This window comes from Gymnogyps californianus, chromosome Z (genome assembly GCF_018139145.2).
Source record: "Gymnogyps californianus isolate 813 chromosome Z, ASM1813914v2, whole genome shotgun sequence".
NCBI lineage: Eukaryota > Metazoa > Chordata > Aves > Accipitriformes > Cathartidae > Gymnogyps > Gymnogyps californianus.
The window spans coordinates 70,476,240-70,497,580 of NC_059500.1; the positions used below are offsets into that span (position 1 = coordinate 70,476,240).

A 21,341-nucleotide genomic window follows, 5' to 3' on the forward strand; every position below is an offset into this window, starting at 1 on the left:
CAAACCACAGTTCTGATAATCCCCCCCATCCCCGTACCGGACATTTGACTTTCTCTCTTGGCATGCTCTTCCTCGCTGCTGCCCAGAGCTATTCTCCAGCCGGGAGAGCTGGCAGCCGGTCCCCGTCCCTTGTGTAATCAACTAGCTCACCTCGGAGATATGCTCACATTGTGCTGGTGCAGACTCACTTCTTCCACTTTGCAGTGCTACGATCTGCAGACAGAACTCTGGCCTGGGTTTCTGTCTAGTTAAAACAAAACTAGTGTCTTTGTGACAATTTCTGGAAAAACAAACATGCTAAAACCCAAGGCAACATCCTCTGCTGGCTTAAGTAACGGCAGCTTCTTAGCACTCATTTCCATTAGCAGAGGTGCTGGCTCTTGAAATCCAGTTCGCTCTGTGCTACTGGCACAACATTTTTGATTGTGGTGTTAGTTGGAGTCAAACAAGTCATGTTAATGTTGGGAGCTGAGTGTTTGTACTGCAGAGGGCAACTAGCTGTGCACAGCTTTTGTCCCCAAGCATCTACACTATGTCTGAAGATACTGTGGTAATTAACAATAAAAATTCTCCATGTGGTGAAGACTGACTGTAAAATTCCCTGTAAAAAAAATCACATTTAATCAACAGATTAAAAATTAAATTAAAGCCCAACTGTGCAGGAATGCTGAGTGAAGCAAACGGGAATGCTGATCATGCCTTGGGATAAGGAATACAGTCTAGCTGTGCCACTGGGGTCCTGTCTGTTTGTCTAGGCATTTATAAACAGTGTAAGTGAAATAGCAAGGTTTGATTCTGCCCAGGACTGTCAGATTGCAGCCCCTGCATTCATTCCTGCAGGCAGAGGGCCCTATGTTTGAGATTCCGATCGTTTTTAATTAAAAAAAACCTGGCTCCCAAGCAGTGCAGCGTGATTCAGTAATAAACATAATCAACACTGAGCCTGGGTTGTGGAGAGCCAGCACAGTGCCCTTGCTTCCCGAAGGAAGTGAAACATTCCTCGGCCATGCACAGAGAATGGCGCACCAGGAGGAGCGAGTTAAGGAGCAGAGTGAAGGCAGACAAGCACAAAGCAGAATTAAGCGACCTCTCAGTTGGGGTATATTTCCAAAGGAGCCATTGCAACCTGAATTGCTAGTGTGATATGCCCACAACCTGAAGGATTCCGTTTCTCATGACAACCAAATAGCTGCTGATGCAGCTACACAGCACTGTTTGTAACTCAGTTACAGGCACAAACCCACAAAAGTTAGATTTAAACCACAAGATAAGAGTGTTTCCCTGGTTTGAAAAGATGTCTTACGGACTTCCCCGCAGCAGAGAGATGCTGGTAAAGAGCACCAAAGGGACACTGAAATAGCTGAACTATATTCCTAGATCTGCCACTAATCTGACTTTGATTAGTCTCCTCATCTTTCATTTCTATTTGTTCAGTCCTGCAGTAATAGTTGTTTTTCCCATTTAGATTCTTAGAACAGATGATACCATCTCTGATCATAAGTTTGAGAAGCACCTAACAGAATAAAAGCCTGAACTTGAACAAGGATTCTTGTAGCACAGCAAAAAGGAAAAGTGGGAAATGGGGATACTCTCCAGAATTTGATGAAGTTACTTCCCCTACACCAAAGAAAAAGAAAAACATTTAACAACTCTTACAGAACTATTTAAACTCTGTTGTATGCCAGAGTAGGACAGTATGCTGGACCGTAAAACCAGTGGTTAAAAGAAACAGAAAGAATATATACCACTGTGATACTTATCTCATTTCCAGAACTAAAGCTTCCCTTTTATTATTTTAGTGTAAACATGAGTTAAAAGCTAGTAAAAATTAACAAAAGAATCCTACAAATGGACATTTTATAGACCCTCAACCAAAAAGATTATCACCTTGTGAACAGCAAAATCTCTCACTGCATTTGGGAATGTGACAGCTGTCATCTTCATTGAAACCTTCTTCTTGTGTAACCTTTCTTGCATTACAGGTTGATGTTACAATGTTTTTGGAAAACATTATGGAACCTTTGAAAGTTAATTAATTTTTTTATGACCATGTGCTGTGATGCATGGTGTGCATCACCTTCATCCTTCACTTACAACCAGCCTGGAGCATCCATCTGCCAGCCCCACCACTCCTGGACAGGTTTCCTAAAAAAGTGTCAGCGCAATAGGATCCCACAAGCCTGAACTTCAGAACTGAGGATGACTAAAAATGTGTGCCTCAGCACTGGGGAAAATCTCACCAAGAAGAGAATTTTCAGCACCGTGTCAATCTAACTCTGTCCTCTTTTTTTAATTTATTTTTCTTTTTCCATTTTGTAGCTCTCTGGGCACTCCAGCACACTGTTCCATTCTGCAAAGGGTTAATATCAGTGTTTTGCCTAAGCGTACCCCAGTTGGGGTGAGGGAAGCTCATGTCTCACAGATTAAAATACTTGCTGCAGATTCTTCCACTTGTTCCTCCATTGGCTGTGCCTCTTGTTGATTACATGGCCAGCTTCAGTTTCTCTGGTCCTCTACATTCCACCCAAGATACTGCCTTAATTAAGGTAACTTTCCCCCAAGATAACTGCTCATCCACACAGTTAATGCACTGCTTGAAATAGGTAGCATGTTACTTCTTGGGCATAATTCCCTGCATAGCATGTCCCCATCAATAAAAGAAGCAATATGTGTACACATGTATGTGTATACAAATGGTTGTCACATTAAAGACAAAGCTGATGTCAGTTACTTCAGCATGTGCTCTGTTAATCTGCAAGAAGATTATAGTTTGAACCTTCAGGTTTGTCATATATTTTTTGTCAGTGTAACAAGAACACTCCTTTCAGAATAATATTCTAGGCAATCTTTAGCATTCAAGGATAATCTGCCTTGTGGTAGCCAGCAGTAGTGCTGTCAGTGCAGGATGAGGAACAGCCTCCTGTGAATCAGGAGCTTGCTGTGCTGGCATTGTCCAAACACCAAATTTTACAAGGATCATGGATCTGGAAGTTAAGCACGGGCTGTTTAGTAAATTAACAAACCAGGAAGTATTTTCCACTTTACTACATATGGACAACTTATAATGGGCTGGCAAGTCCAATATTATGCTTATTTTTTCATTATCATATTTCCTTGACATGTATTTCCTTGAAATCTCTATATACTGTTTACCTGGGGTGGAGGCGGAGGGGAATCAAACCCCAAAATGTTTAAAGGTTGTTTTTACAAGGGAAAAATGTCTGTCCCAACAATTCAACGTTCATGAGAAACTCTAAAACAGAGCACCTGAAGCACATCCGTATGGATAACAGCATGACTGGGAAGAGAGCAGCAGAATTGCCTTCTGGAACATGAAAATTTCCAAACTAGAAAGACAGAGATAAAAAGTCTCCTATCTTCCTGCAACTTCACTTGAAAACTCTAGGATTTTAATGATGCAAAGAGCTGCAATTACAAACAGGAGAGAGAAAGCAGATTTTTAAAGCTGATAGGAGGCAAGATTTTGCCTCGCAGAGAACCAGCTAAATTTGCAAGACCGCAAATAGAAAGGAGCTTTTAACTTGTAGTACACATGACATCAGCATCTGGTGCTCGCAAAAGGAGAACCCTCTACACTGTATTTACCAAGCCAATTTTCAGATGAAAGCCATCCCAACCACTTTTGTACTCCTCACTGGCTGCGAGACAGAACGTGCTATGTTCCCAGTCCGGGTGTCACTCAAGCTGCTCGGTGAGAAGCAATCCTTTTGGCAAAAGCTCCACATGTATTTTTTTGTCTGCCTTGTCAGAGGAAACACAGAAACACAAACTGCCATCCACCAACTCTGGTGTAGCTGAGAGTCATCCCACCACAGAAAAAAATAATCTGCATTTTGAATTATTGTTTTCCAGATGTATTATCTTGCATTTGTCAGGGTGACTCCTTGTTATTTCCTGCTTCTCTTTTTTCAATGGTGTTTGCAGTATTCATCTGCATCATCTGTTAATTTCATTAACATCCTGTTTAATGATCTCAAAGGGGGTAGTTTAAAATGATGTTACATAAAACCGGACACAAACTCCCTATTCCTGCAGCATCCCACCGATCACCTCCCACACATCTCTGTGCCCTATTATTTATCATGACCTGTTTCCTCGTCTTCTGCAAGAGCTCACGCTGTGTTCGTATGACATACCATTTTTAGGTGAAAATTCCTGAGTCACCAGGCCTTAGTTTCTTAGTCTGGGATTGCTTCTGGTTTTCCTTTGACTGCTACATTGTGCCTTTAAGGATTGAATTAAATTTCTCTCAATCATTACAATAACAACACCGTTTTGCCCCAATTTTGTGATGCACTAGTAAGCTATGGGGACATGGCTATAGGCACTTTATTGTTACAAATTATAGTGGTATTACTGTAACAAACTGGAAACTTCATATTCTCCCAAAAATGTTATAATAAATGTATGCTTTTACTATTAACTCAGCCACTTAATTAAAATACGTATCAAGACACATTGAAATTATTCTATGAATAATCAAGGAGATCTTACTGGAAAATGGCATAAAAACTTAGAGCCGTTGTTGATAACATTACTTGCAAAGGCTATTTTGAAGATGCTGACCTCTCTATTTGGAATATTCCTGGTGTTTGCCTCTACTTAGTTAGGTAATTTTAAATGAAGAGCCAACTGCAAACTATACACCAACTTCATCACAGAGTGGCCCCCTTGCTGATGCCACAAGTCATAGTGTTAGAAAATCTGAAGTTTGTTTGCCAAGAGATGTCTTTTCTTAGAATCACATGCAGCCTCCTAAGTTTCAGAGTCCTTTGCTTGCATAACCATTGCAAACTTAGGTTTCACTGCACTAGAGAGATGCCACCAAGTGACAAGGGAAGTGAATAATACAGAAAAAGGATAATCCCCAACTGGCATAGAATGGCTGCACTACAACTTGTGCAGTTTATGTGGGATGAAGAAGCATGCCTATATACAACACCACAAAAATAACTACTACTACTACAGAAAAAGTCTGCATAACAATACAGTTAAAATTATTATACACACATCCCTAGGAGGTACCCCTTCTCACCCATCTGCCATCCCTCTGGGTCCTAAGCTGATGGCTCGAGTCGGAGGGGCAATGAGGGAGATGTGTGTTGTGACAAGCTGTTAGCATCCCTAGCTCTTTACCAGGAGATTAATGTTGGGTGGGTGGGTGGGTGTGTGTCTTCCTCCTTACTCTAGAATCTGCATGGGATTATTTTCATACATTTTGCAAGACATACTAACCCCTTGCTCTTTATTTTCTGCTCTGTAGTTCCATGTTATGGTTACATTTACTATATATGGCCTGCTTTGTATTTGTTAGATACTTGATTGTTTTCCTCTTTGCTATCCCTAAAAACAGCTTATCCAGCTCCCAAAGTTGCTTTCTCTGAATGACCAGTAATTACCACTGGTGAGTTCCTATTAGCCCCAGGGCTTCTGGTATAGTACTGCGCCTGCACCTTCAAATCTGCTATCACCCTCTGCCTGTACTCCTCTATGCTGCATTTTAATTCTAGGGTCATCAATAGTTCATTCAACACAGAGCAACCACATGGAATTACTACTTCCAGTTACAAAGCCATGAATGATAACACGAGTTTCCCCATCATTGTACAAAGCTAAGCAAAATCTTAAACAAATAAAGTAATGGTCACCTGGTTGTTAGACAGCAGCTAAAGAAGCTCAGACAAAGCTGCAGGCAGCCCAAGATAGGTCCAAACCCAGGCAAGTCCTGAGGCCTCTTAGCTTAATACAAAACCTTGGCCTGTTACTAGCAATAGCAACTCCGTATTAAAGGGCATCCTACGCTGCACAACAGATCCACAGAATCAAGCTAAGTAACATAGGACAGGGATGGACCAGAAACTCAGGTTTCACAGTCAGGTACACACTCCGCGGAAATCGTGGAGAAACAGCAAGAGGCAATTTCCAGTCTAGGAGCAACGGTGCCCCCGAGGATGTGAGAAACAGAGATACTGGGTGGTGAGTGGCATGCAAGGAATAGAAGTACAGACAGTGCCTGAAGACAGAGACTTCCAGAGAAGATCTCTAACAAGCTCCAAGTTCCTCAGCATTTGAGCACTATGGAAACCTGCACACTGTCACCCAACACCTGCAAGTTAAGTGTCATGTACACTCCTTAAATCAGCTGCAATGCAGTTCCCAGTGATCTTGATAAGCATTAGTAATGGGCTAGAAAAACGCCTAAAGGTGATGTCTTTCAGTAAAATGTTCCTGAGGCCACTGGAAGAGAAGATGATGAACAGGAAAGCTTCCATCATGCTTGGAGTTTCAGGAAGTCAATGTGCGGGCAACACAATCACCACAAGCAAGGCAACCACAGATCTCATTGCATTATCACAGCTCTTGGCAGGTGTGTAGTAATTCAATCCTAGCATAGCTCAGACCAGATGTACACCTATAGGTGTGTGGCTAGCCCTACGGCTAATTCACAGATTGTACAAGATTATAGCAGATGACACTTTTCATTATAGAAGGAGAATTAAAGTGAGAATTCAGGATCAAAACACCTAACTGGGACAGGCTGGAAATATGTTCAGAATGTGGAGTATTTGTGATTTTGGCTGGGATAGAGTTACTTTTCTTCATAGTAGCTAGTATGGGGCTATGTTTTGGATGTGTGCTGGAAACAGTGCTGATAACACAGGGATGTTTCAGCTACTGCTGAGCAGTGCTTACACAGAGTCAAGGCCTTTTCTGCTCCTCACACCACCCCACCAGCGAGGAGGCTGGGGGTGCACAAGAAGCTGGGAGGGGACACAGCCGGGACAGCTGACCCCAACTGACCAAAGGGATATTCCATACCATATGATGTCATGCTCAGCATATAAAGCCGGGGGAAGAAGAAGTAAGGGGGGGATGTTTGGCGTTACGGCGTTTATCTTCCCAAGTCACTGTTACGCATGATGGAGCCCTGCTCTCCTGGAGATGGCCGAACACCTGCCTGCTGATGGGAAGCAGTGAATGAATTCCTTGTTTTGCTTTGCTTGCGCGCACGGCTTTTGCTTTCCCTATTAAACTGTCTTTATCTCAACCCACGAGTTGTCTCACTTTTACTCTTCTGATCCTCTCCCCCATCCCACGGGGGGAGTGAGCGAGCGGCTGTGTGGTGCCTAGTTGCCAGCTGGGGTTAAACCATGACAGTATTGAAATGCTGAACACAAGGAGGCCTTGAGGTCTCCCACGCCTAACACTGTTAATGTCTGAAGGATTCCTGCTGGACACAAAGGGACAGAGCCATTAAAAAAATCCTGAAACCAAAGGACATGAAGGGAATCCAACAATTTCTAGGAAAGCCAACTGTTTTTCCAAAAATTTCTGAGTACATTAAGCAGAACCCTTATGAACCCTTAAGAAAATTAACACTGTATGAAACATTTCTCTCCCATACATATGGGAAACCTTATGGATTTGCCACTAACCACCAACGTCAATAGTGGCTTAGCTGAATGAACAAAGAATACATTAGTTACATCTGCTGACAACTAGAAGCTGTAAAAAGTTGCAGGCACTTTGGGGCCAAGAGAAAATTCAAAATAATCTGAACAAAATGGTGATACATTTTGAGAAAATGCAATGAAATTCAGTACAAAGGACAAAATCCAATACTTAAGAATAATACATAACCACTAGACAGTGAATTGGCTGGGCAGCAGCTTTGCAGTGGAGGTTCTGGAGTTTGAGGGGGATTAGGACCTGAACACAAATCTGTAATGCCAAACTGCAGAGAAAACAGTGACTGTAATGAGACATGCAAACATTTTTCCTGTTTACTTGGTAGTGCTAAAAAAGTAGCTTCATCTGAAACACTGAATACATTGTGGGCAGTACACTTCAAGAAATGTGGACAATCAGAACAAGGCAGACAAAAGCAAATAAATGATGATATACCAGAAAACAAATAATAAAGGAAAACTGAAAGAGGAGGCAGGAGAAGATAATAAAATTCAAACATAATAAAAAGCTGCTGCAAAGGGGAACGTCATAAACTGATTTCCATGGCTGCTGGGAACAGGATAGGAAATAGTGGGCTTAAATTGTTGCAAGAATGTTTTTCTTAGAGATTATGAAAAATTTTCTACTGCTAAGAAGAATTAAGCATTGGAACAGATTGTTTAGGGAGATTGTGCAGTGTCTACCATGGGAGCATTTAAAGAGCTGATCCAATAAACATTCCAGAACTGGTTCAGGTATAGCTGTAACTTGAGTCAAAGATGGACTACATAACTTCTCAAGGACCCATCTAGTCCAGTTTATCTACTGCAGGTATTCATCTGTTGCATCTACTATTTCATGGTACAACAAGGAAAAAGGCCAGAGCCCACAGGAATACTTCTTTGAAAGAGTAAGAAAAATCCCAAGTACAAGCCCTGACATACAACAGCCCTGCATGATAGCTAAGGTAAACAGAAAAAAGAAAAAAAAAAAAAAAAGAGAGAGAGAGACTTATTGGCCAGGCTTTCTGAATCAGCCTTCTTTGGACTCATCTCTCAGAGTACAAGATGAACATACTGTCTGATCATCAGCCATTAAAAAAAAAATCATAAACTATTGCCAAGGCACTCAAGCAACACATAGGTTATGGAGATTCCAACAAGCTGACCCAAGTATAAGACACTGCTGCCAAAGTAGGAGACTATCAGCATGCTCCAATACCTTTGCATGTAGGATGGGAAGTTTTGACAACCAAAGCAAATTTCAACCAGGATGATACGCTACAGACAGAGAAATATCTTGTGTTTCAGAGCTATCCAGACTGCATGAAGCAATTAGATGCTGGAGTCCCAGAGGACAGATGAAATGCATATTGTATACGAAATTGTGTTTAAATGAGATTAGCCAAAAATCCTAGCAGATTTAAAAACTGATGTAATAAGATGCATCTATGCTTCAATGCCAGGCAAGCATAAGGACATCTCTGCTAGCCAGCTATCCAACTCTTCATTTACTGTATGCATGAAACAGTTCAACAGATGAGAAGAGCTCAGGGATCAAAAACAGGGGACAGAACCTCATGAAATCCTAGCCCACCCGTGGCAAAAAGTCAGAACAAGTCTGCTGATTTTTAATGAGGGTAACTGCAGGGCTTTCAGTAAGTTCCCATTGCTGAGAGGCAGGCTAGGAGGACATACAGGCATTTAACATGACGAGGAAATAGAAGAGGGATTTTGCAATACTACTGTGACTAACAGGCCACATCAAAATTCAAATGATTCAGTATTAAAGGAGGATGTGAACTACAAATGTCTCAAGCTGCACACCCCTAAAGGCATCAGAGGTCAAAGAAACTAGTGGATAAAGATCTAACCAAGAGGACAGCACTGCAGCTCAGCAATGCCACTCATTGCAAAACACTCCTCAGGGTCCAGCAGAGATTGAACTGATAGGATAAAGATTCATGGTTTCTCTTCCCGTAATACGTATTTTTCTATAGCACCACAGAGAAAAGGCAGGCGTGACAAAGAACATCAAACTAGGCATGTAATTATAAGCAAGGAGCCAATGACTGGAGGCCTCTGGGCACAAATTCACAGTTCTTGCTATCAATCACAAAAACCAGAGGCAAAAGTACCATCTTCAGTAAACTACAGGCCATAGGAAGTAGACCAGAGAGGAACTTAAAACAATCATAAAATAGTTGCAAACAGCCAGACGAAAAGTGCCAGGACTCAAAGACAGCCTTAGCAATCTTCTCACCTGTTACAGAAGACTTAAAAAATAAGATAGGACAAAGGAATAAGGAGGATAGGACAAGACACAAACAAAGAATGGGAAACCAGGCTGACCACTAGTTGGTGGGCTGCAATGATCTGGCAGGAAAAGCCTTGGTCCTACGGACAGGCATGTAGTACTTAACAGCTGGTCTTAACTAGTCATTAGCACAAAGGACAAAAGACCATAAATGGCTATAAAGAAATATCTAGAAGCTGCACAGAACATGGAGAGAAAAATCCAGGTTTGGAAAAAACACCATGGAAGCCATTCTGCTTGCCAAAATGCTAGTGATGATTGTGGCACCTCTGTAAGCAAGTCTTCTAAGGAAGCAAGCAAACAAAAAAAGCCCACCTTGTTTCAGAAATATGGAAACAAAAGCACATCTGGACTCTGGCCACATTTAACACTAAATATGGACACATGGAGGACCAACATTACAACTTGGCAATTACTAAAACCTAGGTCCTTCGTGAAGTTTAAAAGAAAATTAGGTTCATAAAAAATTAATACAAGTATAGTTTCTAATATTCCAGTTTGCATGTAGTGTTCCATTTTTCATACCAAATATTTAATCATGTTAATATTTTTAATGTTAAGATTTTCCCCTGGACAATTTAAAGGGTCGAGTCAGAGTTTGCTGTCCCAAGTACGGTCAAGCAGACTGTTCATATCTCCTTCCTGACTGGATTAACTCTTACCATTGAGCCATTCAAGATAAAAAACTGCTTTTAAAAATGCATTAAGATTTGCCTTGTTAGTGAACATGCCTGAAAACCCAGTGTAAGGACTATGGCAAACAAATCAAGACAAGAGTTAAAGTATAAGTACAATTTAAGTTAGTTTTAAATCTTTTTAATACATATCTGTACAGGCACTGTTTTAAATTCTAGGCTGCTAAAACAGTCATTCAAGACAATCACTGTAAGTAACAATGATGAACTCTTAGAGAAATTCTAACAGAACTTTTGCAGGGTTCACTTACAGAACTCATTCTTCTAAGAACTAGGAAACAAGATCTAGCTGATATGAATAAATAACATAAAAGGACAAGCTCCCCTCAAGCTCAGAGAACAGCTGCAGCATTTTTCCTCATCTGCCTTTCCCTGCAGCTCTGCTCCCTAAGCCACGCTGCCTCAGTGAACAACTAACAATAGAAATTATAAACTGTTAATATTCAACCTAAAACCAAGGACATATTAATCCTTTAAAAATCTTATTCAAGATTTTATAGAAATTTATTCGAAAATACTTTATTTTGTGGTGCATTATTTGGATGGAAAAAAGATAAAAAATAGCCTTAAATGAAACAATGCCATTTAATGTTTATTTGCTGAGGGGGACATTGCATACGGAGGTCTTTAGCAGGTCTTGTTAACAACTGCTGCTCTTCATCTAGTACTTCTTCTTCTCCATTTAATGTCCACCTAGGTATTAAGTCCTTCATTCTACATATTACAGCTGCAATTGTAAATTAAGCATTGATCTGCTATTCTACATAAGTATGTACTAAAATATTTTTACAAGGGACAAAGACAAGTTGTGGATTATTTAGTGAGCTTCCACTCTTATCAAAAGACTACACTGAGTGAAAGCAGTGGAAATATGTTGTTATCGGAACGTTATGCCACTGCTCATTACACCTCTTGAAGTCAGGCTTGCTTTTCCCTAAAGTATAAAAATGATAACTGAAAAAGAAAGATAAGCTTGCAAAAGGAAATCATACAACGAAATAGTGATGAAAAAAAAAAAAATCTAAGCTCTGCTGACTATCAGGACCACACGCTAGAGGTTAGGAAGGTGATTAAGTGCTTTGCTAAATGTAGCCTTAAAATATGCCTTCAGAATCTATTCATAATTAAGAAAGCTTGATTGTTTATGATGTCTATTACTCTCTACTCTTAGTGGAAATGCAGAGTGCTTGCTATGTTGTATATTATTATAATCACAATACTTAGCATATTGTGTACTATTATAATCACAATATAAATGCCTAAAACTAACCTAGGTTCCTTTCTCCTTCTCTAAAGGACATCAGTTTTAAATCTGTCCTTCACTTTATGACATTCAGAATTGCAATTTTGTGTTAAACAATGAAAGCTTTCAATATTTAAGAAACCACTTTATAAAGGATAGTACCAGTCTTCGGAGAGTGTGAGGCAGGATATACATAATTCAGGCATACAATAAAGTCAATAGATACAAAGACCTGGTAATAAATACACAGCTCTGCTCTATCCCAACACTTACCAATACAAACTAATAGGGATAGGAAGCCTGAACAAAATTCTGTATCAACTAGGCAATAAACATGTTATTTTTATTAAACCAAAATAAATAATTGTCCATCCCAATTTCACATTGTTGAAAAATAAAAGTTGTATAAAATACTACTGTGAGATACTACACATACTTAAAAGGAACATCATTCAAATAAGCATAGACACGAGAAAATACGTTTTCTAAAATTCACATAGAAGCGTGAACTAAATTGGAACTTGTGTGAACACACAAACGAACTAAACTGGATTATTCCACATTAATTAATCTAAATAAAAGGGTAAACTTTGTTCCACTTGTAGCAAAGCAGGTAATATGTTAGACCTTAACTAGAAAAAATAAAGAGTCTGAGAAAGTGTATTATTTTATTTATATACTTAAAATCATTGAACATTGTCATGACACAGCATCTGTAAAGTTGGCAGTAATTAAAAAAACATTTAGCAATATAATGAATTCACTGGAGTTCTATTTATAAAGAAATATTTTTCACTTAAATCATGAAGCTAAGTAACTGACATAGACAGGAGTTCTTTGCATAATATAATTCATTCCGTATTACAAAATTCAGATGTGGGATTACAATCCAGTGTAACACAACAATCCCTTTTTACACTGCAGCAAGTTTTATGAACTGAAGTAATTTTTGCTTTCAAATTTTGATCCAGTACCCAAAAGAAAGAAATAAATGTTGCACTTCGTTTCAAATGCTCTAAAATTATTCTTTAAACCACATTTTTCAAATTTTACGTTTTTTCCACTCTGGCTTGTCTGTTTCATCATCTTCTGGTTCCACTTCTGCAAAAACTGTTTTTGGCTGTGTTCTAGAAAACATTAAAAAGATTAAAATAATGGTCAGACTACAATTCTTTAGCAGAAACTACACTACACATGCACTAGATACAAATGACATCCTTTCTATACTTAAAAAACCAGCATCCTCGACTTGCCCATTTGTCATTTTCAACACAAACCTATCAACTAACCTTCTAAGAACTGAAGAAACTTGCAGCTCTCAGGCAAAGAACAAGCATAACAAACACACATCTTCTGCAAGTATTATCTCCTCATCAGCTCACAATCATTATCTGTGTATTCCATGAATAAAATTAAGATAGAAGAGAGGAACAAATCAATTTAATACAATGCTAGAAAAATGAAGCCACAGGTCTTCTTATTTCATGATTTTAAAAAAAGAAACCTCCATTTTGATACACTGTAGTATGACAGTAGCCAGTAAGTGAAAACAGAACAGCTAAGCCAGGTTTCTGGCTTAGCCTACGCACGAAAAAACCAGCTTCTCCTCCAGAGACTTTATCCAGCACTACTGTAACATAAAAAACCTAATGATCTTCATATGAGAACACAGTGTATCCTACAGTCAAGCTTGATGGTATCTATTCCTCCAGTGTTTACTTGTATTTTAAATAACACTTAAACTTTATAAAAATAATTATTGATTACTTTTTAAACGAACACAGTATCAAGTAGCATTTCAATAAACTGTTTGGACATTCAGTTCCCCTGTTTTACACTTTAATCACTGTGTGATCCCCTTTTTCCAACCTAATTCTCAGCACAATCACTGCGGAGCTGAAACTACTAGATTTCTGATGCTGGCTGTGCTTGACTTCTCATTACAACAGACACGACAAAGTACAAAATGCAGCCAAGGCAGTCATCATCTCATTAACGTATTAACTAATGTTTTTACAGCAGTCTAAGGATGTGAAGCCCTATTATTGTAACAACTGTTACTTGGCAGACTCTACAAAATGCATAAACCTTAACAAAATTGTGTCTGCCTTACTTAACACAATAGACATAATTCAATGTTGCCACTGACTTCAAAGAGTAATAGCAAGCCATCAGCTATTAAAGAGCAGGATTCTCCACTTGTTAAATGTGTGGCACAAAACAGATTTAAAGTCACCCAAACTAGTCAAAGACAAATTCCTTTATATACAGGATCTCTGTATCAGCCTGCCTTCTCCTCCATCCTCCAAAGTTGCCATGGAGGTAAGGAGTATACTAAGATGTTCCAGAGATGGTCCTGCTTCAGGACTCTACTGGCACATGGTCCCTGGGTGCAGGCTGTACGTCTCATTACACCTAAGCAGACCTTGTAGCCAGATGAGGACCTACACTACTGGAAGTTAGATGAGTCATTCTGCCCTCCATGTGTGTTGGGTTTGTGTGGCGGGGGTTTGGGTAGCGGGAGACGGGCTACAGGGGTGGCTCCTGTGAGAAGCTGCTAGAAGCTTCCCTGGCTCCAGCATCGGACCCACCGCTGGCCAAGGCCGAGCCCATCAGCAACGGTGGTAGCGCCTCTGGGATAGCATACTTAAGAAGGGGAAAGACTGCTAAAAATAAAAAAGCTGCAGCGGAAAGAGGAGTGGGATGTGAGAGGAACAACCATGCAGACACCGAGGTCAGTGAAGAAGGAGAGGGAGGAGGTGCGCCGGAGCAGAGATTCCCCTGCAGCCCGTGGTGAGAGGGCAGGCTGTCCCCCAGCAGCCCATGGAGGTTAACGGTGGAGCAGAGATTCCCCTGCAGCCCCTGGAGGACCCCACGCCGGAGCAGGTGGCTGGGCCTGGAGAAGGCCATGGCTCCGTGGGAAAGCCCACGCTGGAGCAGTTCGTGGAGGACTGTAGCCCGTGGAAAGGACTCGCCTCGGAGAAGCTCGTGGAGGGCTGACCCCCGTGGGAGGGAACCCACGCTGGAGCAGGGGAAGAGTGTGAGGAGCCCTCCCCCTGAGGAGGAAGGAGCGGCGGAAACAGCGTGTGATGAACTGACCGCAACCCCCATTCCCTGTCCCCCTGTGCTGCTGGGGGGGGAAAGGAGATAGAGGAATCGGGAGCAAAGCTGAGCCCAGGAAGAAGGGAGGGGTGGGGGGAAGGTGTTTTTTAAGATATGGTTCTATTTCTCATTATCCTGCTCTGATTTGATTGGTAATAAATTAAATTGATTTTTTTTTCCCCAAGTTGAGTCTGTTTTGCCTGTGACCGTAATTGGTGAGTGATCTCTCCCTGTCCTGGTCTCGATTCATGAGCCTTTTTGTTCTATTTTCTCCTCCCCACCGCACCGGGGCGGGAGGAGTGAGCAAGCAGCCACATGGTGCTTTGTTGCCGGCTGGGCCTAAACCACGACACCATGGAAAGCAGAACTACGATTAAAAAAAAATTTTCCACTTTAAAAATTTCATTAGAAAACAGTTACATAAACTCTACTTAACCAATCACTGAAGGAGGATTAAAAAAAAAAAAAAAAGAAAAAAAAATCACCATTCAATCCAAAACAGACACCAGGGATGAAGGCTTTATTGGCTGCAATACTGGATTTTGTTAGCTGCTGAAGAGGTGGGAACGTATGGAATCTTCTTCTCTCTTTTCAAAACATATTGATGGAAGTTTATTTAGCCCATTTTAACAGTGTACCTTCCTTTTATCACAATAGACAGAAAGTATCTAAATGCCATATAGGATCACATCAGGTCAGTATTGAGATGCTTGTTAGTAAAGTGCAACTAATCAAGTGTAAACCTATCATTTCTGACCACAAAACCTGCAACTGTCGCAACTTCCAACCAAGAAAAATAACTTAATTTGTGAAACAAGCAGCAGAACCTACGTATTTTCCAGGACTGGAGTGGTGCAGAGAAAAGTTACAGACTTCAGCTAATGTATGTATGCTACTGAGTCCAGTAAAGCTGAGGGTGGGGTGCGGGGAGAAAAAAAAAGAAACTGTAGCATAATCCAGCAGTAATCACCTAAAGCAAAAACATACAGAGGAAATCAAGTCTGCTTGCTATCTTGTTTTTTAAAATTACCATGAAATGGCTGTAGCCTCAGCTCAGCTGAAATGTAAACTGTTCCACCTCCACAAGCTACACAGCCGTCACGGGGGCACCTAGGGTGATTCATATGCCCGACCATTTTAAAGACATAAGCATAGAAAACACTGTTTTTGCTATAGCATTATCAGCAGTGATCACTTAATTTAAACACAAATTGTTCTGCTTAGTAACTGCACTAGAGATCGCTAGTGTAGTAGCAGTTTGCTGCATGATTAATATTTATACAAAAATTATCAAAACAGGTTTACTACTTCAAAATATTTTTATTTCTGAAGGCTAAATAATACATGTGGAAAGCTGTGTTCTTTTTCCCCATCAACTTTCTCAGTGTTATTTATCCTTGACTTTGGGGGTTGGTTTCAGTTTGTTAAGGATCTGCTTGGCAGATCCCATGGGAGACTGCCATGGAGGGCAAAGGGGCCCAGGAGAGCTGGTTGATCTTTGAAGACAACCTTCCCAAAACACGTTCCATGCTGTGTGCAGAAAGTGAAGTCTGCCAGAAGCCTAGTATGGATGTGCAGGGATCTCCTGACTGAGATAAACCCCAAACCCCAAAAAGGAAGAACACAGACAGAGGAAGCAGGGACAGCCTTAGCCAAGAGGAACAGAGGCATTACGTGAACGTGTAGGAACGGAGTTAGGAAAGCCAGAGTTCAGCTGGAGTTGAAAATGGAAAGAAATGTGAAAGGCAACACTAAGGGCTTTTACAGCTACACTGACAGCCAAAGGAATGCTAAGGGAAATGTGCTGAGTGGGGCAGGTAACCCACTAACATAGGATATGGAAAATGTCAAAATAGTGCTTTTTTTAGCTCCATTTTCCCTGAGAAGGTCTGTCCTCAGGTCTCCAAGGACCCCTAAACTACCAGCAGAGTCTTTGGGAGGGAGTGAGACATTACCAACAGAAGAGGAAGACAGCGACAGGGAGTTCGTAGCTCATTGGACATACACAAATCCATGAGATCAGATGGGATGGATCCAAAGGTACTGAGGGAGCTGGCCAATGTCATTGCAAGGGCACTTTATTATCTTTGAGAGGTCATGGTGATTGCGGGAGGTTCTCAATGACTAGAAAAGGCAAACATTGTCATCCATTGCCCTCCTTGAAGGGCAAAAGGAGGATTTGGGGAACTACAGGATGGTCTACCTAACCTCAGTCCCTGGGAAGGCTATGGAACAAATCCCCATGAAAGGCATTTCTAGGCACAAGAAGGACAAGGCGGCGATAGGGAACAGCCAGCATGGATTTAGCAAGCGCATACTATGCCTGCCAACCAGACTGCTAGAACAGCCTGCCCAGAGAGGTGTTGTGGAATCTCCATCCTTGAGGATATTCAAGCTTGGCTGGGCAAGTCCCCCAACAACCTGAATCTAATTGGACCTGAGCAACCCGATCTAAGTGAACATGCTTTAAGCAGGAGGTTGGACTAGATGACCTCCAGAGGTCCCTTCCTACCTAAATTATTCTATGATCCTGTGTTTCCACATGACTGTCGGCTGAAACCAGTATCTCATACACTGACAAATGCATTCCTATTGTGGGTTACACTAACAGGGAGCAAACAAAAACAGGAAAACTAACATGATTTATTCATACTGCGTGCTTCTCTTTATTTCAGTGGTTTTCAACATATTCAGATATGCAGACCCCTAAAAAATTTGCAGGGGCCATGCAGACTGCTTTAGAGTCACCATAATCCCTCTGGTTATGTGTTGTTTTTCTTAGTTACCTTTCAGGGATCCACTAGAAGTAGCTCATTGACATCTGGGGTTCATAGACTAGCAGCTAAAAAAAAATACTGCTACAGCTAAACTAGATGGAGATGACAATTGCATATCACAGCATGTGATTCACATCGTAGTAACTTTTGAAATTTGTGTTTATATTACACTGAAATAAATAAAAAAGAAGACTTTCAAGCATGCTTGGAAACCACAATAATGTCATAAACGCTACTTCCAGACTGAAAAGTGAAGGTTTTCAGCATCAGGCCCCTTTGTATTCCTTACCCCACCAACCAGCTTGACTCTTCTCCGAATCTCAGGGGCTTCCCTCTCAAAATTACCAATTAAAAAAAAAAAAAAAAATTTAGCTTAAACATACCAACATGTGCCAACAAAATCACTGTTACAAAACATTCTGTTCAGTCCTGCTTCTTCAACTAAAGATACTTGAGCCACTACATGACTAACAATTCACACACTGGTACTGCCATGGAGAAAAAGTTCAGTGAACACAGCACAGCTACAGGGTGTTGCTTCAAGTCATTCCCTTTTGCCTGTGACAAGCAGCAATGACAAAGACAGCAAAACAGGGGCAACATCACTGAACTGAAAGGTATTTTCTAAGAACTCTGATCTGTCTTGGTGGGGAGAGAAATTTCACCCCCACTTTCCCTATGGTACAGAAGAGAGCTACATCTAGGCCTGATAAGGCCCTCAGCTACAATGCTTAGTAATTCCTGCTGATCCTTCAGAGGGACATCTGAAGTCATTATAGTATCTCTGTACAGCTGTGTTAAAACAAACAGCTCACAAAGAATGTAATTTTCAAACATTTACAACTGATGCCTCAAGTTGCTTTCCTGTAGTTCTTTACTTGAAATCTTCAATCTGTCCCTCCTTTCCTTTCACTCCACTGGAATGGCTCTTGCCAAGGTCTCTAACAAGCTTTTTCCTGAAAAATCTCAAGATCTTTTCTTTATCCTCATCCATTGTGACTTTTCTGCCGTGTTGATCTCATCTTTTTTGACACTTTATTCACACTGGGCTTCTGTGACATGTCATCTCCTGATTCAGCATGTACTTCTTATCATCCCCAGTATCCTTTTCAGCAGCATCTGTTTTTTCACCCATGCTTTTGCCTCTTACGTACTCCTCCCTCCTTTTCTGGCTCATATTTTAGGAGAAACAGAAAGGTCAGGCTAACGATAACAAGCTTGAAAAAATTTTCAATTGATAAATAATGCAAATGACTATTTGGCTTCAAGAATAAATTAGGCACCTTTAACTCCAACAAAAAGGAAGTATTTTTACGTACAATGTATAAACTAACAGCAAAAGTCATGTTGCAGGTATTTCTTATAAGAACTATTGAAGTGAAAATACAATTTAAAAAGCATGAAATCAGTTATCTGATTTAGAATGATCTAATCAGTATGAATCAGGACCAGACAAACTCTAACCCAGTCATCACAATCAGAGTTATGAAAACTCCGATCAACCAGAAAAAGTGTTTCTTAGTCTTCTCAGTCTAAAATTATTTAATAACCTTCACTGAAGAAAATTAAGTAACTATAGTTTCCTTAGACATTTTCTTAAGAAGGAGAATGAAAAACTGTAAGTGAATAACCATCCGTTAGACAACACAAAAACAAAAGCCTTGTCAAACACGAGCTATATGAAGTGGACAGTTTTATACTGTATTTAAATGAAAACTTACTACAAGAAATGTGGAAAAACTGACAGCAGAGAAATAAAGTAGTAAAAAGAATAAACACTATTTAAAAAAATGAAACGTACTGGATGTATGTTTTTTAGGTCTCAAGACAGTATGTAATTTTAAGTATGTATCAGAATATCACCTTTCCCAACTCTACAGTATATCTTATGCTATAGCTAAAGCAGTCAGTTTCCCTAGGTTTGCATACTGCTTATTATTATGAACTCCTGATTTTAACAGGGCCACCGGGGACACTCTTACAATCCAGTATTACATGATAATTTATATCAATTAGATATAGTGCATAGAGTACATCTTAAAGTCAAGCTTTTAAAGCAAGGATAACAGCAGTTTCACTGGTACGAGGTTTATCAGCTGACAAAACCATCAAGGCAGCATGCTGTTGGCTGCAGTCCAATTCCCCCACATACATATCACCGTCTGGTGTGTAAGTTAATAGCAGTCTGGACTTGCATCCTGCCCACTTCTCAGCCAGCTCTCTTCTTCCCCTGCAGCTACATCTTTAACAAGAAACTGTAATGAGATCTGTCCACCTGACACAGTAAGCCTTCTGTAATACAGCTATGTGTTAAAACTTTCATGTCTACTACATTGCAGGTGTCAGGGATGAAACTTAATATACAATCAATGAAGTTACTGAGCCAAAAATATACTGAGGTATCTATCTACCTGATGGAATGTGTGATTGTATTTACTTTTGAGAATAGATAGTTGCATATTTCAAGTAAAACCAGGTGCCTACACATTCAAAGTAGGCACACAAAGTACACATTTCACCTCTAGCAAACATGAACTCGCAAACAATTAAAAATCAGTATTTAGCATACTCATTACAACAACTGTTACAGAATCAGGCTTTCAAATATTCCTTCTTTGGTACCAAGGGTGATACTGCATAATGCATTGATTTGATGTACAACATCACATGCCATACTTATGAATTACCAGTATGCCGTACTTATTAATTACCCAGTCAAAGCCAGGCTGGGTCACTGACGTTCTCAAGCTGCTTTGGAACAGCTATTCAGTTATCTTTGTGAACACGTGAGTCAAGTCAGAAAACAAGTGTCACCACTAGAAACAGCTATGATTCTTAATATATTTTGAGTTTCTGGAAAGAGGTGGTGATTGTTTCACTAAGGAGCTAAACACTAATAAAGAAAGTACAGTCAGTAAAGTACTAACAAACATACAGCCTAGGAGATAAAACACTGGGCTGCAAACAAGAAAAAATAGTTTGTTATTGGCAGACTGTTCTGTGCAGACTATTTCATCTCTTCAAAACCTTTTCCTTATGCATTTTGAAAATACTGCTTATACTAGATATTTTGTGTAACAAAAACATCAATGATAATAACAAAATGTGAAAATTTTAGTAATTTTTAAAGTGCTAGTTTCTGTTCATTAGTATGCATTTATCTAGTATTTATTTTAGTACTATTGTGAATGTATTTAATGGTTTGAATTGTATTTCTTTTTAGAAAAAAAAATCTTTGGTAGAAAGCATTCTAGAAGCATATTGCACAATTTCCATTGTAACACATACACACAAATACCACACTCACACATACAATTTAAACTGAGTAAATTACCATCTGTGGTATTACTGAGATTTTGCTACCACAATCTTGATGAGGGTCTTTAATTTATGTCACAACAACTGAACACTTCTTTATGTTGAACTTTTGGTAGGAGATTTTATCAGTGCAATTTTTAATATTGCTATACCTTTAACACCAAGTTAATTGGTGCAGGTTACTCAGGTCCTTACATAGGAAAAATTCAAATAAAAACTTAGGACATTCGAGAAATCATCTAAAACATGCTGTCATAACACCAAGTAAATATTTTGAAGGTTTAACCTAAGAATCAGTCAGAACTAGAGGGCATATGGGAAAACTTACCATCCCAGTCTGTCAATGGGACAGTACCTTATTTAAAGGTGTATTGCAATTTCAGACATTGATTTGGAGAAGATTCTAAATTCTAATCAACT

General features: G+C 40.0%; 1 protein-coding gene across 2 annotated transcripts in view; it reads right to left on the reverse strand.

The window, feature by feature from the left end:
• Positions 1-10,595: 10,595 nt before the first annotated feature.
• The window catches only part of WDR70 (WD repeat domain 70), a 144,679-nt gene continuing 133,933 nt past the window's right edge, over positions 10,596-21,341 (reverse strand). For both annotated transcript variants that reach the window (XM_050912469.1, XM_050912470.1), the window contains one exon: positions 10,596-12,851. In XM_050912469.1, the coding sequence (XP_050768426.1) occupies positions 12,767-12,851 (85 nt within the window). In that variant the 3' untranslated portion in view covers positions 10,596-12,766. The remainder of the gene's footprint in view (positions 12,852-21,341) is intronic.